This window comes from Mya arenaria, chromosome 10 (assembly GCF_026914265.1).
Source record: "Mya arenaria isolate MELC-2E11 chromosome 10, ASM2691426v1".
NCBI lineage: Eukaryota > Metazoa > Mollusca > Bivalvia > Myida > Myidae > Mya > Mya arenaria.
In genome coordinates this window covers 63,636,022-63,654,657 of record NC_069131.1, presented here as the reverse complement: position 1 = coordinate 63,654,657, position 18,636 = coordinate 63,636,022, and the positions used below count along the sequence as shown (strand labels likewise).

General features: G+C 34.9%; 2 protein-coding genes across 4 annotated transcripts; both read right to left on the bottom strand.

The window, feature by feature from the left end:
* Positions 1-755: 755 nt before the first annotated feature.
* On the bottom strand, positions 756-9,020 carry LOC128206727 (failed axon connections homolog). The gene is made up of 5 exons (XM_052909374.1): positions 8,900-9,020; positions 7,044-7,176; positions 6,588-6,701; positions 4,435-4,630; positions 756-1,228 (listed from the first exon to the last, which is right to left on the bottom strand). The coding sequence occupies exons 1-5, from the start codon at positions 9,016-9,018 to the stop codon at positions 1,125-1,127; spliced, it is 666 nt and encodes a 221-aa protein (XP_052765334.1). The 5' UTR covers positions 9,019-9,020; the 3' UTR covers positions 756-1,124.
* Positions 9,021-11,561: 2,541 nt separating this feature from the next.
* LOC128206891 (failed axon connections homolog) lies at positions 11,562-17,183 on the bottom strand. Of its 3 annotated transcripts, none has more exons than XM_052909603.1 (8): positions 17,135-17,183; positions 16,541-16,910; positions 14,684-14,816; positions 13,752-13,865; positions 13,301-13,383; positions 12,374-12,570; positions 12,050-12,169; positions 11,562-11,819 (listed from the first exon to the last, which is right to left on the bottom strand). In XM_052909603.1, the coding sequence occupies exons 2-8, from the start codon at positions 16,657-16,659 to the stop codon at positions 11,728-11,730; spliced, it is 858 nt and encodes a 285-aa protein (XP_052765563.1). In that variant the 5' UTR covers positions 16,660-16,910; positions 17,135-17,183; the 3' UTR covers positions 11,562-11,727. The 3 variants fall into 3 exon arrangements, with proteins under 3 accessions (XP_052765563.1, XP_052765564.1, XP_052765562.1); XM_052909604.1 differs by having other exon boundaries at positions 16,541-16,805; positions 17,135-17,146; XM_052909602.1 differs by lacking the exon at positions 17,135-17,183 and having other exon boundaries at positions 16,541-17,066.
* Between the last annotated feature and the right edge of the window lie 1,453 nt (positions 17,184-18,636).

Here is an 18,636-nt window from a genome sequence, read left to right as displayed (position 1 = left end):
ATACAAATTAAACAAATACGATGGTTATTCTTTGCTGGCCATTGACAACCAAAAATAGAGATTAAAAAAAATCAAGTTTTTTCAGTTATGCTTATTATAACAATGAAGATATGGTTTTCTTTAAAGAAAATGGTGTTTTTTACACTTCAGAACCTCCATTTATACAGACGACACATGCGTGCATTAAAATATTAATAAGAGTTGGGGTTACCGACTTGGAACGGTTAGCGAAAAAAATAAATGAGGGGGTAAACTAGTCTTCAAGTATTCAGACTTATTCATGTTCAAATATGTATTTCCAATTACAAATGACGCGTACATAAGGGGGATTCGAATGATAACCATTAATAACAATAAACACACAATAATTATCACAGTACATCCAGTATGATGTGTCTGCAATATGCATCAGGGTTTAGTTATCGTGTTTATTGAAATGGTATCGTCCCTCGTATTCTACTACTTTTAAACAGTTGTTTGTATAGTTCAGCTAGTTTTATGACCATTCAGCCGGTGTGGGCAAGGGAAGGGATATGTGAGAGGGAGCTGAGAGTTTTCGCCACCGAGGGTCAGACCAGTCCATCAAACCAATAATATTGTTAAGCAATTGAACAATATGGACAGAGGAAACACTTGCGCCGTGTGTTGCCATTTTGGACAGATGACACATTGGACCCATGAGTTGCCATTACGGACAGAGAAAACAGCAGTGCTGTGTGTTGCCATTATGGACAGGGGGCATATAGGACCCGTGTGTTGTCATTATGGACAGTGGGCAAACTCGCGCCGTGTTTAAGCATAATGCACAGAGGGCACACTGGACCCGTGCGTTGCCATTATGGACAGTGGGCAAACTCGCGCCGTTTTTTAGCACAGACAGAAGTCGCAATGGTGCCGAGTTTTAACATTATGGAAAAATGTATAATTTGTTCAGTCATATATTCATTTATGATTTAGACATCTTTGTTTTGCTTTTGCAAAGTTTGCAAAGTAATGTTCCCCAAGATGCTTTACGAATTCGACTCAATAAGGTGCCCTATTGAATTTCTGCAAACCAAAGACATCGATGGTATTTTTTCCGTTGCTTGTCCTCAAACTTTTGAATAATTTGTATAGTTCCATCATCATAAAGCGTTCTGTGCCGCCTGACTTGTTATTTCTTCCCAGTCTGGCCAAAAGTCGTTCTTTATTCTGTCCATGTAGTCTGTGATATTCTTTAATTCAGCACCTTAAACATATTTTTGAACAGATGGATTTGCAACAAACGGTTTTTGGTATAACGATTTTAGAACAGGTAATTTATACAAATTACGTGTGTTATAACATAAAAATAAATCCCGAATGCACGAAAATAAGCATAAATGTTTATTGTGCCGTATGACGTCCTATCGGAAGTAGTTATCTCATCTTGTAACATAGCAGCTCCCGAACAGGCTGACGGCGTGCACCAGCGGACCTGGGACAAGATACCGAACGCCGCCCAGTCAGCATCACCTATCCGGTCTCCCATAACGTATTTTTCGGTCGCCTTAGAAGCATAATACACACTCAACGAGATATACAACAAGCGATAATATGTAAGATTGTAAGTTTTTATTTTTTTATTTTGCAATTCAAAAATACTTCAAATTGTATTGAATCAATATAGTGCAGTCATATCTTGACAAAACTATACCAAGTTGTGCATTTTGGGTTAGAACTATGAAACGTTGCCTGATGTCACATATGCATGTTTCAGGATCCACCTTTATTTGTCCAAAACGGTGCTAAACTCAAAGACTGCCGCCATCACCCTTCATGTTATTGAAGTGAAATTGTCATAAATAAATGAAATGTCGTACGTATTACCTAAGTAGGTACATTATTGATATTGAGTTTCCTTTATTGTTTAAGTCTCATAAAGAAACATTATAAAAGTCAAATATTATTTTATAGAATACGCTTTTTTGCTGCCATGGCAGCCATTTTCTACAAAAAAAAATTGTTGGACCCAATGTAATGGACCCAAATTCTGTTTTTTTTTCATGAAGTTCGTTTATTTTTCTTTATTTGTTTTGTAAACATTTATAACATATATTTGATAATATCATTTTAAGTCTCAGTTTTAGAAAACAATATGAAACTATTCAAATAGCAACAAAAAATCTCTTTCATCTCATACTTATAACCAAAATCAGTTAAAATGTTTTGTTTTCATATGGCGAATTTCCTGATCTTTTCACCCTCTGCCACATCTCATAAACGCAAATGCAAATATGATTATGTCCATCATGTGGCAAGCAAACACCATAGCAACATTTCAATCGGCATTCTTAACCACAGAAGGCATCTACACAAACCCTTCCAGTGTCTGATAATTCCTTTAGTCATCACAGTCAAGCTTTTTGATATATTAACAAACATAGAGGGTCCATACTAAGTTCAGTGCAGTACTTTATCGTATATAACAAAGCACTGTGTAACTCCACAGTGCAAAATAGACCAGATTCAGAGCGAAACAAACTCTTTACTTCTTCAGGGTCCTTTGCAGTGCCAAAAGCAATCATCAGCCTAAATGGGCCGAAAACAAGCCCATGTCCTAATTAAGCATACTCAGTATCAAATAGATCACATTTTCAATAATGACTCTAATTTAGTCTACTCTGCCCCCCCCCCCCCCCCACAAGCACATACAGAGCTTACTAGTAATATGTGCATTTCTAACAATTTCTACCTAGTTCTAAAAGCGCCACATTTTGACAACCAAATAAGCATTATCAGAGCCAAATAACACAAGTTGACAACCATGAAGCCCCTTCAGAGCCCAACAAACCCATATGCAGTTCTTATTAAGTCTTATTAATGCGAAATAAAACCATAACATCTTAGCAAAGACAATAAACAACATTCAGAGCAAAGCAAACACATGCGCAGCTCTTATTATGCATATTCAGTGTCAAATAGACCAAGAGCAACCATGGCGCCTTTTCAGAGCCAAAGAAATCTGTATGCACCTCTGATTAAGACTAAAAAATCAAAATCATTTAAGCCCTATTCAATGCCAAACATATCTTTGTGCAGCTCCTATTAGCGTACTCAGTGCTACGTTGTTTACATTTTTGCATCAATAAAGTCCATTCAAAAATATACAATCTCATGTACAGCTGTCATTAAGCATTTGCATTGCCTATAAGACCACATTTAGGCTATTTAGCCCATTCAGAGCCAAATTAGCCCATTTGGCTTGTACATAAGGTCTTTCATGGACAAACACTACACATTTGGCAACCATAAAGCCCATTTAAAGCCAGTCAAGCCAATGTGCAGCACTGTAATTAAAACAAAAAGAATATGCCATATGGTGGCCATATTCAATTTGGTAGACATACTGCATATATCCTGAGAGGGCCCTTACAAATAACCACAACACACTAGTAGTTTAATAAAATTATGTTAACAATTCAAGAAAAAGTAAGCTGATTTAAAAACAAATATTTAATTTATGTCATCCCAAATTCGATACACTCAACGTGCGTTAGTATCAAAAACTAAAACAATATATTCAGGAAATATTAAATTTATGGCATTTTCGTTCCTTGACACTTAAATGGCCGTGAGGCTGGAGGTAGTCAACGCAGCAAATTTAAGGTACATTGGGAATAAGAGCAATGTACATTGAAATTAACAGTCTTATCTATTAAAATATTTGCGATATTTAGAGATAGAATATACGCAATCAATGTTTTGAAATTCGATTATCTTAAACGCCATCTTGAACTTTTTGGTCCTTATCATACATAGGTTATATAACACGACTGCAATACTGCAACACATTAAATGGAACATTTCGTCGGTCGTATAAAGCATCATCTTGTGTTATTGTGTTCTTTGCCCTTAACATCGTTATATTAATCATTTCCAAGGATATCTGAGTTGCCAGGGTAGCACAAATCTTGTTTCGAGGATTATCTGTATGAAGTTTTCAAACTGTTTTCTTTTAACATCATAATACTCATTAAGTATCACTATTTCAAGGCATATATAAAGGTCGCAGGAAGCACCATAAATATATATTAACATAATTACAGTAATGGGGGCCATCTTGATTTTTGGAAGTCATGTTGGATAAATTAAGAGTGGGTCCTGAGTTTTTCAATCTTAAACATATTTTATACAAAGTACAAAGTTTCAAACTTTTAACCCAATGTGCAAACGTTTTACACAATATCAACTGAAATTGCATTGAACAACTAATTTTAATATTGACGCTATTGATACTTGTCTTCATGGATGTCATTGACGCTTATCGAGCTAGTTAGTAACCTTTTGACATAATGAATAAATTAATCAGTATTGTATAAATATAATTCCTATATTCTAGCGTGTTTCAAATAGTAAGAATCATAATCATAAAATCATAATCATAATAGACTGAAATAAGTGACCAATAAGTACCTAGAATTGCCGAAAACTGCTTTAAATCGTTGACCATCATCGCGTGCACTTCTTCGTTGGAATGGCGACTAATTCCGACAGCATACAACATGGATGTTAACTTCCTGCCAAGTGGTATTTTCAGCCAAGCGGGGAAAGATGATTGCATTTTAAACATATCGTCAACGAAAACCCCCATCGTGTATACACGTTCAACCTGTAATTGGAAATGTCGTGTAAACGCGTTCAGCCTGTAATGGGAAATGTCGTGTAAACGTGTTAAACCTGTAATGGGAAATGTCGTGTTAACGTGTTGAACCTGTAATGGGAAATGTCGTGTTAACGTGTTCAACCTGTAATGGGAAATGTCGTGTAAACGCGTTAAACCTGTAATGGGAAATGTCGTGTTAACGTGTTCAACCTGTAATGGGAAATGTCGTGTAAACGCGTTCAACCTGTAATGGGAAATGTCGTGTAAACGCGTTCAACCTGTAATGGGAAATGTCGTGTTAACGTGTTCAACCTGTAATGGGAAATGTCGTGTAAACGCGTTCAACTTGTAATGGGAAATGTCGTGTCAACGTGTTCAACCTGTAATGGGAAATAATAATAGAGAGGAAGCAAGACAGTATATGGACGTGGATATAGACGTATTATAGGGCTTGGACGGGAATACATTTTGGATCCGGGTACACTATCTTCTATTACCGGTAGATACCCGTTCATAATTTCGCGCCGCTAACAGATAAAAGTCCATATCATAAGGAACAAAAAACGTACAGTTAAGAAGATGCTTTATAGCTTGTGATATGAAAATACGAACTCCCTTTTATGTTCATGTCAGTTCAGAAAGTTTGGAGATCGTCATCTATAAAAAGCACATGGATGAGAAACAATTTATTCATTTACTTCGACAGGCAGCAGGCGACAAGTTTAAAAATATCAAAGGCACAAAACATACGATGGTAATGCTTTATTTGTCGGATATAGGGTACTAAATACCCTTATGTGCAAATACACGTTGACGATTGGTTAAAAAATCTTTGAGAAATTACTCAATATACATTGACCTTTTCAAGAATTTACTTTTGCATTTTTATTGTTCGTGAAGTAAAATAGAACAATCTCTTTATTGTATACCAATCATAAATCCACACGCAATACATATCGAAAAATACGGGAGTCCGTTTCATTCTGCTGACGTCACGTCAGAAGTGTATCATTGTGCGATTTTTGAATGACGGCGTAAAAATAGTAAGTCATTATAATGACATTTGCTATGAAAACAGTCTTGAACGTGATTTATCTAATGATGCATATACTTAAAGCGTTGTTAGAACTTCGTAATGATACGAAACGTCCTATTCGACTCTCTTGGAATTTTGTAGATATTGATCCGAATCTGCAGAAATCCAATCGAGTCGAATACAACCTCCCGGATCAAACGCAGTACTAATCATAATATTTTATCGACACTTCGGCATAAAGGCTTCTTTTAATTGTTAATAAGGTGATTATTTTTTTCCATTTTTAGACTTTTTATGTATTATGTAATATTTAGAATGATATTATACATATATGTGTTCTGTATAATATCATTCTGTAAAATATATTTTTTCATGTCAATTCAAAAAATGTAAAGAAAGTGATTTCAGTATTTTGAAAAAAACAACAACATTTAGGCAGAAACGCCACTTTAAAATTAATTGAATTGTGATTTGAACAGTTATATTCCATAAGGAATAACTGCAGTGATAGAACCAGTATAATTTGCTTGTAAGTTGCTGGGCCTACATTGGTGCAAGATAAACCGTCATCAGACTGAAATATTTTAACTATTGCAAACAAATTTAAACGCACCTTTTTTCTTGGCCTACATTGGTAAAGGCCAAACTACCTCCAACCGCAGGTGTTCAATTACTGCGACACCCAGTGTTTGGACCTTCATTAGTACAGCATGAACCACAAATTAAATTAAGCAGTAAGTGAATTTTTGTATCATTATAAATGAATATGATGTTTAATTGTATATTGTCAAATAAGTTTATCAATACTATTGCTGTATTTACGATACGTGTCCCGCAAGAAAGTTTATATTTTTGATTGACAATAAATTGTTTTAATTTCTTTCAAAGGAAAGACTTTACTTCATATCACTTTCAAAGTTATTGAACCTTGAACTCTTTCTCTATGTACTGTATGATAAACTGCGAATCTCCAATCGTCACGCCAGTGTGTTCGATCCAGGGTACTTTATCCTTTGGTCCTTGAAGTGGTTGTCCGTCAAACTATAAGGTACAAACAAGTGGGGTATGTGCTCATGTGCGCATGGAAGATTCATTTATAGCTTTAAGATTAATAAGTTAATCATCAATTGTTTTCAAACATTATTGTATGGGTTTGTATTATACAGATCCAGAATTAAATCGAAATATCACAATTCATAAGCTACTAGATATTAACTAAACAATCGTTATAACGGCTTTTTTTTAAACTAAACCATGCGACGTTGTTATCAGGGAAACAGCTTCACAAGCAACCATTTGTATCGAAGAGTAACCAGAACCTTCGACTGGTAGTTTATCAATACAATGTTTATATTTAATTTGTTAATTAAAGTTAAATCTAACCTGATAAGGTATAGCATTGACTCTGAGATAGGTCTCCAGCTTCAAAGAGAAGTTGCCCAGGTTTGGTGTGAGACGATCACGTGGTATGGAATGAAGGACGACTATGTCACGTGGGTAGTCCAATCCGCATACCCTGTAAAAATGGTATTATGTCAGATATAGGATGAGTAACAATATGGGATAATGTATCGTTCACGTACATTAATTCAGTTTTACAATAATGCGATAGAAATTACAGAGAGAAGCCAAGCAGTGTAAATTATTCACTGTTATTAACGTGTTAAAAACGCACAGTTGTAAACAGCTTACACTCTGACGATCTACATAGAGAAGCAAGTATCCTGGCGTGTTAAACCACAAATTACAACGATTGCTATTTAAACCATACATGTAGATTCATCAAGCTGTTATCAAAGGTGAGGTAGAAAGCACAGTTTTGCACAATGACACAGACAATATCCTATTTCAGTTTAAACATTGTTATGGTTCAAACGTACGTGTAGTTTAACTGGGCGTGATGTTTAGTTTGTCTTTATTGTAGGTTTTCTATTGAGACCTTCGTCTGTTCTTGTATTCGCGATTCCTGTACCCAGTCAATTTAGTTTTCATCTTATAAACAAAATGTTTTAAATAATAATGGCGTGGCAAGTACTGTAAAAAAGCCTTGTTAAATTAAACCAACACAACATGTCATACTAAGAACCATTTTTATAAACGACGAAAAATCATTTTTTAACTCCTTTAGGAACATATTAAAAGAAAGTGAAACTTTCTAATGATATGATACCTTACATAATTGTATCCCTTCTGTATGTGTATTGCCGGTCGGTCCGTATATGAATGTATTTTAATAAAATAACAGTTTTATGAAAACAGCGGTCCATATAGCATTTTTTGCCGGTCCAGACCAGTGCAATAATGTTGACCGCTGACTTCATTAACCTTCTGAGTGCGGCTTTCACAACGGCGAAAAGTTGTCGCATAAAAACAAGGCAATTTTAAAATATCGAGTGGTAATATAAATGGGTGACTGACCAGGCCATATAACATCATTTGACTCTAGGTGGTGTGTTTTCTATCATAAGTGTTACTTAAAAATTAAAGGTCATCATCAAGAATAACTGTTATTATTAAAATGTGCATTGTAAAGTATGAACTCAGACTAATACCTGGTCATGATCATGGCGGCAAGTCCCGATTTCTCAGACATGCACCTGTTCATGATCATGGCGTCAAGTCCCGATTTCTCAGACTTGCACCTGTTCATGATCATGGCGGCAAGTCCCGATTTCTCAGACTTGCACCTGTTCATGATCATGGCGGCAAGTCCCGATTTCTCAGACTAATACCTGGTCATGATCATGGCGGCAAGTCCCGATTTCTCAGACTTGCACCTGTTCATGATCATGGCGGCAAGTCCCGATTTCTCAGACTTGTACCTGGTCATGATCATGGCGGCAAGTCCCGATTTCTCAGGAATTCACGTGCTCCATTTAACTGGATCAAGCGAAAACACTATATTCGTTCTATTTTACCTAGTTCAGTATTCTCCAATTAACAAGAAAGAAAACAATATTGGATTATCACACTGAACTATCTTTTTTTAGTTAAATTTATAAATGTATTTTAGCTTTAGTGTATAATGCTTAAGTAGTTCTGAGAAATTGCATCAGGAAGTCGTGTGTTTCTATATTTTGTGATGTACTCTTTGAACATGCTTATGCATATCGATTTCTTTGTCGTCATTTGACATAAATCATCTATACAATTTGTTTGTAAGTCGGCCTAAGTGGGCCTTGGAAAAACGTTAATCGTAGAGAAAATAGCTGTTTCAAATTGAAAACAAGTGCTTTTACCTTGGTTTGTGTCCCGTGCTGCTAATATTCATATACACTAACAAAGCGGAACCACATATGGTGGCTCCTGTGAGAAAGTACATCCGATTGTCCAGCAGAAAATTGCGTACGGATTCCATAATCCAAACTTAATACTGACGATCTTATTTTGAGACACTTAAATACTTGACCTTCAGTCCAGGAAGTTGTAATATACAACACCCTAGATAGCGCTCTCAAATGTCAACAACTCAAAACATTGCTCTACATCTTATGAAAATTAATACCTTAAATGCACAGCAATTTTAACTCGAGATGTCCCGTAATCGTGCCAAATTTTATCAGCAAAACAGAATATTTAATCAAGCCAAATTTTAGGAATAATACTCGCAAAGACGTAAGGATTTCAAAATTGAAATATGATAAGACATGTCTTTGATAAGGCTACATTGAAACTTAAATGCTTATTCAGTTTAATATTTAGTTTAATGTCTAGGTTCACCGCGACTCATCTTTTGCATGGTTAACGAACCAAATGTTGACATATGAACGAAAAGTGTGCCATCTATGTATTATATTTGCATTAGAAGATAATTTATGAAATAGTTTGAACAAATTGACACGGAGGGATATAAAACACGGGAATATCACTTTGTTTTGATGGGCAGGTCAAGGTTTTTATTTTGACGAAAGAGAGGGTGCACAATTTAGAGTATGTGGCCACTTTCACAAGAAAACAAATCTGGGCTTAATCAAAGGGTTAGTGGGGTGGGGATTAGAAGAGCTTTTCAGCTAGTTATTTTGCTTTGGTGATCATATTTATCTACAATATTGACATGGAAATTTTAATTAACCAATTTCATCTGTGTTTTTATGTCTTGGGGTTGAGGGGTTGGGTGGTATGATATCCCTATAAGGTCTTAAATATGGTTGTTTAATTGTTTTAAAATGCATAAAAACTCAAAACAATCCAAAATATTGGAATAAAGATTAAGATTTGCCAATTTAATTTCATACTTTTGATGACGTTTGTGCATCCGAAGATATTGCTTTTAGAAAATGTTAAACTTTGTCTACATATGGTGTTTAGTATTGTGTGGCGGCTGTAAACAGTCGTACCATACTTAAACCACATTATAGTTATTTATTTTCTGATATTTCGCGATCAGTTGGGCTTCACGGCTCTTGGAAAGAAATACAACTTACGCTGATGCTTTGAGCCGTTGGCAGTTTTGATCATTTATAGAATGGAAGTACTGCTCTACCTCAAGGAGACGTTAACAGCGTTGATCATATTCGAATCCGAAGTAGGGGGCGTTCACAGAGTTAGTCATATAAGGAACGGAAGTATTCCTCTTCCTCTAATGGGCGTTCAAATTGTTGATACTATGATCATGCTATGTCAATCTCTGATATCTCCATTGTTCGGTTATGTCGAACTCCTTCTCAGGTCCCGAATTTATTCCTTCTTTTTCTATATAAAATGATTCCGCATATGTCGATTGTTCAATCCCGATTGTTTTCGCTATGTCGAAGTCATATTTCAGTCCCTGCGGTCGAATTTCAAACATTTTCTGTGTTTTTATGTCGAACTGCAGATCGAGCTGTAGATGCGAATAAAAACACATGACGAACAAACTGTCATGATTTGGAGTATAATTGGTAAGTGTGAAAAAAATTAAAGTTGTTTGCTTATGTTTTTTTAAGAAAAAGAGACATTCCTTACTCAAGCTCATGTTTTTTGTTTATGTATAAAACATGGAGATTTAATTAGTTCGATGACAATCTCATATAGGCACCAAAATAATAACTTTTAAATGTCAGATGATAGTTCCACTGCTCTTGTCGACCAATTAAAAGAAGAACCAGGCGTAAAATGTTCGTGTTATCAAAAAACGTGAATTAAATAAAATTGACAGAAATAATTAATTTGTTTTCCAATAATAAGTTTGCTATTTTCACGACGGGAATATATTACAAGACCGATTCAATAGCGGATGTAAACATTAAACATAATTCGGACTCACATGTGTTGCTTTGGTGTTATATATTTGTATTTCGGATGTGTCGAAGGTTCTTTATCTCGAACTTTCTTCCTTCACAACGACTTCGACATAACGAGATTCGACCATCTTTCATGGTCGAGAGAGTAAGTTAGGTTGATCCAAATCCGAGTCGGAAACAATGTTTACCGAGTTTTCACGGATGAACAAGGTTTTTTCACAGAGTGAGCAACATGAGTTGTTCACGAGTGTAGTACTCTGTTTTTGGTGTTCGTGAAGTGAATTGTTTTGTGATCTTAAGCTAAACTTAAGATGATGGGGATCGAACAACAACTTCTTGTAGCGTCCCCTCTCAATTGAATCACTATTGGACAATTTCATCAAGAAAGTGCTGTAAAAAGATTGTCATTGTACTTAACGCAGCACATCAGATTCATATGATAAAAACCCAATGATCGCTAATGGATCAATACTATGTTGCTTAAAATAGTTTGCATTCACTTTATGGCAAGGAACAGATCACCACCATAACTAAAACAATGTTTGGTATGTTTGTCTTTGACGATGTCACAACACAACTTTATGGATGGTAAATTTACTAAAATATAAGCTCTTCGAGCGAGCTCAGAATCCGGAAATGTATTAGTTACTTGCCTTCGTATTTCAAGGCATTAAATTCATTGACTTTACAAATGTAACCTTTATTGAACTTCGAGTATAATTTATTTGCAAACATTAATCTAATATGCACATTTAAAGAACTAATACACATACATATGGTAATATTTTAATAACGGTGATATGCGTTGTCTCAATACCAATATTAATCCACATGATCATTGTTTGCTAGGTATTCTTGCTTATCATGTCTCCCCAATCCGGCCAAATCTCGTTTCGCATTCTGTCCATGTAGTCTGTGACATTTCTTAATTCACCTCCTAAAAGATAAGAAAAAATCAATATCGAAACAGTTTCAGAGCGAATGGATTACACTAGAACTTGTGTACTAGTAGTATAATACCTCTTTTTAAACAAATTCTGCACGAGTCTTCCCTTTTAACTACTTATAGTGTGTGTACAAGCAGTGATTTAATCGGGAATGCACCGGATGTGTGCCTTGATTGGGTGCTTTATTATTCGCCGTCCTGACTGGAAATGGTAATCATACCTTGCAGCAGGGCGTTTCCTGGACAGGCGGACGGTGTACACCAGTAGACTTGGGACAGAATGCCGAACGCGGCACAATCTACATCGCATATCCGGTCTCCCATAACGTACTTCCAATCGCCTATGCGCAGAAATTTCAAGGGTCAGAGGGGGTCTAGTTGTATAGGTTGTCGCCTTTTACACAGGTTGCGAACAAAACTTCTTAAGAGAAGCATTAAGAAACATTTGGACAAAAATAGTGTCTACTAATAATCGTCGTGTAAAACATAGATACTAATTTTGAAGAGGCATTCAAAGCCACTGAAATTGAAATGAAAGCTCTTACCTAAAATTGCTGAAAACTGTTTTAAATCGTTCACCATCATCGCGTGAACTTCTTCCTTGCTATGACGACCAACGCCGACCGCATGCAGCATGCTTTGAACCTTCCTACGCATTGGTATCTTCATGTACTTGGGGCAGGTTGACTGGATGTTGAACATGTCATCATTGAAAATCACCCATCTTGTGTAAACATTCAACCTGTGAAAGATTATAGCTCCTATATCTCATTTTGAATATGACGTCATTGAAAACATTCACCATGTTAAGAGATGTAAATACGACGTCATTGAAAATGTTGAAATACGACCTGTTAGGAAAGAAGGTATACTACATTACAAATATGACGTTATTAAAAATGGAAACACTCAACCTTTGAAGAGAAAAAACATTACTTCATTTTAAATATGACGTCATTGTAAATGACTCATCTGGTACAAAACGTTTTACATAATGTTGGGAGAGAAATAATGCATTTTTGTGTATGATTAAATTTTAAATCAAAGGAAATGTCATTTTCTATTTTTGTTCGTGTAGTTAAACATGATTTGTTTTGAAAACGACATGTTCTCCTCCTTAAAAGTTTGATGCTATTGTTGGCTTGTTTTCTTTATTTTTGACTTCTATTTTTTTAAATCTTATTTAAAAATGAATTTTATATGTCTTTGTCGTTTTTAACGTTAGTATGAAGAGATCAAAACATTTTAGCCTTCATGTTCTTATCGCATTTGGCATTTAACGTTATGAAAATAAAATGAAAATTAAGAAAAAAATCACTCTGTGACACCATTACATTTGAAAATCAGAGAAAATATCAAGTCTTGATTATTTGTAGTCTATGTTGGTCTTTTGTTACTGACCTTGTTGTTTATTTTCAATTGTATTACTATGACATTCATTAATGATATTTATAAGACATATCCCTACTCACCAATACGTGAACTCTTCGATCCACTTCTGTATAGCCCAGGCTATTGCTCGCTCTTTCGAGGTAAGATGGGCATTTAGGTTTACCTGCAGATAAGCACATTTATAATATGTTTTCTCACACAATTAAATGCGTGAACACTTTAAAATTGGAATATACAAACGATCCAATACAAGGGCCTAGAATGTCTACATAGAGCTAACCCACGATGTAATACAAGCTGACTGATCAAGGTGCTGTATAATTAGTTGTGAGTGCTACAGTGCCTTACTCAGGAGATAAGTGACGGTGTTATAAGCGCTGAGCTTAAACTCTTGCTACAGTGTGTACATTAAGTTAAAGTGGAAAGGTGGAATATGGCTGACTTTGGACATTTGCTCAAGGTATTGAATGATCAATTGTGAGTCCAACAGTGCCTTTTTAGAGAGTTACACATGGTGTTATAAAAGCTTACCTTAAACTCTTGCTCCAGGTATTGTATGATCAGTTGGGAGTCTCCCATCGTCACGCCGTTGTATTCAATCCAGGGGACTTTCTCTTTTGGTCGAGGCATTGAAGTACCGTCAAACTGAAAACAGTGGTTTTACAAGTATTTTGATTCATAAAATAAGATTCAGTTTCACTGTCAGCAGTATTTTTCTATAATTTGAGGAAAACTAAGAAAACAACATAGTAATACAAGATATGAAAGCATCAGACAAGAAAATGCCTATAGAATTTTTTTTTCTTAATTTGCATTTACATATGCGCTAATAACGTAGTATTCTACTATTGCCTTGGGCTACCTTGTTGGGTGAAGAATGATGAGTCAGTCATATACACAGGCGCTAGTAACGTAGTATTCTACTATTGCCTGGGCTACCTTGTTGGGTGAAGAATGATGAATCAGTCATATGAACAGGCGCTAATAACGTAGTATTCTACTATTGCCTTGGGCTACCTTGTTGGATAAAGAATGATGAGTCAGTCATATACACATGCGCTAATAACGCAGTATTCTACTATTGCCTTGGACTACCTTGTTGGGTGAAGAATGATGAGTGAGTCATATACACATTCGCTAATAACGTAGTATTCTACCATTGCCTGGGCTACCTTGTTGGGTGAAGAATGATGAGTCAGTCATATACACATGCGCTAATAACGTTGTATTCTACTATTGCCTTGGGCTACCTTGTTGGGTGAATGATGAGTCAGTCATATACACAGGCGCTAGTAACGCAGTATTCTACCATTGCCTGGGCTACCTTGTTGGGTGAAGAATGATGAGTCAGTCATATGAATAGGCGTGTATAACGCAGTATTTTACCATTGCATGGTGAGTTCAGAGTAAGTCAGTCATATGAACATATAACCTGAATGCATTGGTTCCTTTAGGCGTCTTACCTGGTACGGTATTTTGTTGATCCGGAGATAGGTCTCTAGTTTTATACAGAAATGGCCAAGGTTCGGGGCGAGTCGGTCCCGCCGTAGCGCATGAAGGATGATCACGTCACGTGGGTAGTCCACGCCGCATACTCTGTAAATGTGCAATCTTATTTATGAATGGAAAAATACTTTAGCACTGTATACCCATTAAGTAAATAATTGATCTAATAGATCTTATGACTTAAATTTCATTAAATTGTAGCAAGTTGGCAGCTTCATACGTGGCGTTTCAAAGTTAGACCATCCAAAATGAATTCTATGCTTAGCACGAGCTGATTTGTAGGTTTTGGGTCTTCCAAAAACAACAACTAAAAAAAATTCAATTTTCAAACGAAATGAAAAGGAAAAACGCATTTATCGATCTTATATCATGAAACAAGTTAAAACGTGTTTACTAACCATAAAAATAAATTGCTTTTAAAAAACTTATCAACTTCGAAGTATACTGCTTTGGTTTAAAGTTTCACATAGCTTCATTGCTTTTCCGAACGTGTTTTTGTATAAACGTCGATTTATACGCAAGGTCTAAGAACGCTGACCGACCATGAAACACCTACATTTAAAGGTCCATTTAATGTCCTAGTCTTAGTCTTAATATGTCACATCCATGCTTAAAAAGCTGATGGTACGTTATAACTAAATCACAGGTGCCGGAATGTGATTCAGGATGCACCCTCTATATTTAAGAGTGAGAATGTTACTCTATGTTTTTATTTTGTTTAAGTCTGAACTATGCAAAGTTTTTATAGTTGTTATACTTTGGTTTCAGTCCAATACCTGGATTCAAAAAATACACATATATGAATATCTTAGAGAGTAATATACCTGCAATCGGACAGAAAAAATACATGCATATCCCAGATATTGATGTACAAATTCTGCTGGATTATTATTTTTCTTACTAACGGCCTAAAGCAAATAAATTGCATGTACAGTTAACGGTGCTTAACTTCGAAAGAAAATAAAATTTCCATGGAGAAACAAGACAAAGCTTGTTATTTTTCAATCAATTGGATTTAAAATGAATTTCAACGAAATGAATGGCATATACATGAACTACAAGAAATTCCATTTTTTTCAAGCCGAAAGTGTTGCTATTTACAACTAAATGCATAAGCAAATTAATTATTAGACCGTTACCTTAAATATATAAATTTGAGGTTCATTATTTTAAGATATGATATATGCTATACGCAAATACATGCACTTGTTTGGTATGTATAACTAGAAACATCTATTATATGTATAATCTTTCTCTGATTTTTCATTTTAAATTGCGAAAGTGTCATCAAAATTGATACGATCAATATAGATTTGATCAATAGTGGGGACTTTAAACTTCTGGTAATAGTTGATAATGTTAGTTTATGCCAATCACGTTATTCAAATTTTCTTTTGTGCCGCAATACTGAAAATATTCACTAGAAATTAAATTTAATTCATAATCATTACCAACAAATAAAATGTCATCAAGTTTGAAATGCTGTATTATTTGCGTTAAACGACAACATGTGTGTAAGCGTGATAGGCATACATAATTCGGTTATAGAACGCAGCCTCGGTAATTCTGTCTGACTGCACAGTCCGTTAACTTGATGTCACGCATTGCCATGTTTTTTTTGTTAATTATTCCTACCACATTAAATCTGAGGATTAGATTTTTTTAATCCAGTTATATGCTGATACGCATCTTTGAACTAAGACTTATGATAACATACTACATGTAAGAAAACATAAGAACAGCAAGAGTTATTTCGCCAGACGGATGTTTTGAAGTATTTTGTGTATGAAAACATTCTGGGTTAATTGCCTTACCTTGGCTTGTAAGATGTTCTCGTCTTTTTCTTGTATATGAACCAGGCTGATCCCAAAACCACTGCTACTGTGAGGAAACACTTCCCATTATCTTGTAGAAAACCACGTAATGTTTCCATAGTTCTACTTGTTAAATCTAACAAACCGTTATGCCTGAAGTTACAGTCACTTGTGCGATGTTTGATCCTAAGCGCCACTTATTCTTCTTTCATAGTAGGTTTTTTTTAAAAACAACTACCTGTTATATAGTATCCAATGAACACTGCTATATTTAAATTAAACCGATCTTTGTTTATCTACCTTTTTACAATAATGTATTCCAATACAGAAGTTATGAAAGTAAACCAAACATTAACAATACACCGTATACCTAAAACATTCATCAAAACAGTCGATTATATACAGTGATATAACATTTACGATCATTAAAAATGATTGCAAATAGTCAACTGCCAGTAATCCCAAAGTTCTGAATACAAATGATAAGAAGTACACAAATAAATTTGAAACGCTAATTCATTATAATTTCAAAAACAGAAATCTTCAGCTAAATACTTAAAGTATGAAATTCACATAGGAGTATAAATATTATACTGTAACTTGATAATGCACAAATTCAGCTTGTCAACATTAAACTCTTAAATATCAATTTGAGCTGAACAATTTTCCAATTCATAACTTCGGTATATAACAACTACTTAAATATGACATTAAGAAGAACTCATTCAGCGTATAATCTATCACATAAATATTAACTTTAAATCATCTTGTTGCATTTTGCAAATACTATTATGCGCGCTCGCCTTCTTCATCCGGAGTCCCATTACACTATTGTTTTGGCGTGCAAAATACAGAAATAACGCCCAAATGTTTTAAAATTGCAATCATATCATAAATCAATCACAAAATGTCTGTTTAAACAAAACACATTAATTAAGACCACTCGCTAGCACTCATGAAACAAAGAATGATTTACAGGGCTTAACGTTATTGCCAGTTCTTAATTACCTGCCTTCTAATTACGAACATGTTACCTGTATATTGAAGCTTTAGCTAGTATAAACACCCGAGATAAAAAAAATCTTTTCATGATTCCGGATATTCCTTTGCTTTCGAAATATTTATTGATATTTGTTATGAGGAATGCGAAAAAAACATTTTTATAATCGATACATTTTCTGAAACAAAAGTGCAGGTTAGAGTTATTCAGGTTATACGAACGAATACTTTTCTATTCCAAAATCTGAAATTCGGGGTGTTTGTGTATTCAAATTACTTAACGTTGAATTCGGTGCGATTCTCACAAGGGGTACTATCTCGTGTCATCTCAAAAAGGTCAACATTACTTGTTTCTACAGGAAACGGAATTGAGAGTGATTTAAAATCGTACTTAAATTGCATCGTCTGACTGTATTTTAACATAAATATAGCTAATTTCAACGTTCGTTAAAACCACACAAAATTCACACACGTCAGTATATCAGATAAAAATTTCGATCTCTTTTATATTGCAATTGTTTCAGTCTTGGCTTAAACGCAACGTCTATATGGAGTCATAAAATGAGAGTATGTGTCCCTGCGATATTTCAACATTTAGTTTAATCGAACCTTGTATATAACCCCAATTTTTTATGATAGCAAAACGATATGAGGCTTAGTTTGATAGTTAGGCACAAGATTGGTTTATATTGTTTAACTCATTCTTGGCAGAAGATTTGTATTTACTATGCACCAAATAAAATACAAAAGTGTAATTCTTTTCATTGCAATGCATTGGTTGTATATTATGTACTTTTAATGTAGATTCTGTTTGTTCGGGGAACCTTTTGAATGAATTTCACTGTGGTGATAATTGTTTGAAGCAGTAGCAGAGGAACTTAAGATCTCTAAGCTCATGAAAGTGTACATGTGCATGAAGCTATGTTTGCGTTGCTATTAATACCAACAATAAGCAATTGAAATAAATATGCTATTTTACATATGGTGTGATTGACATTAAAATAACTTTTACATGATAATGTTCACATTATATAATGTTTAAATCACATTTCAATGTGCTGATTCGACTGTAACACCGAAGTGATAAGTTATTATGG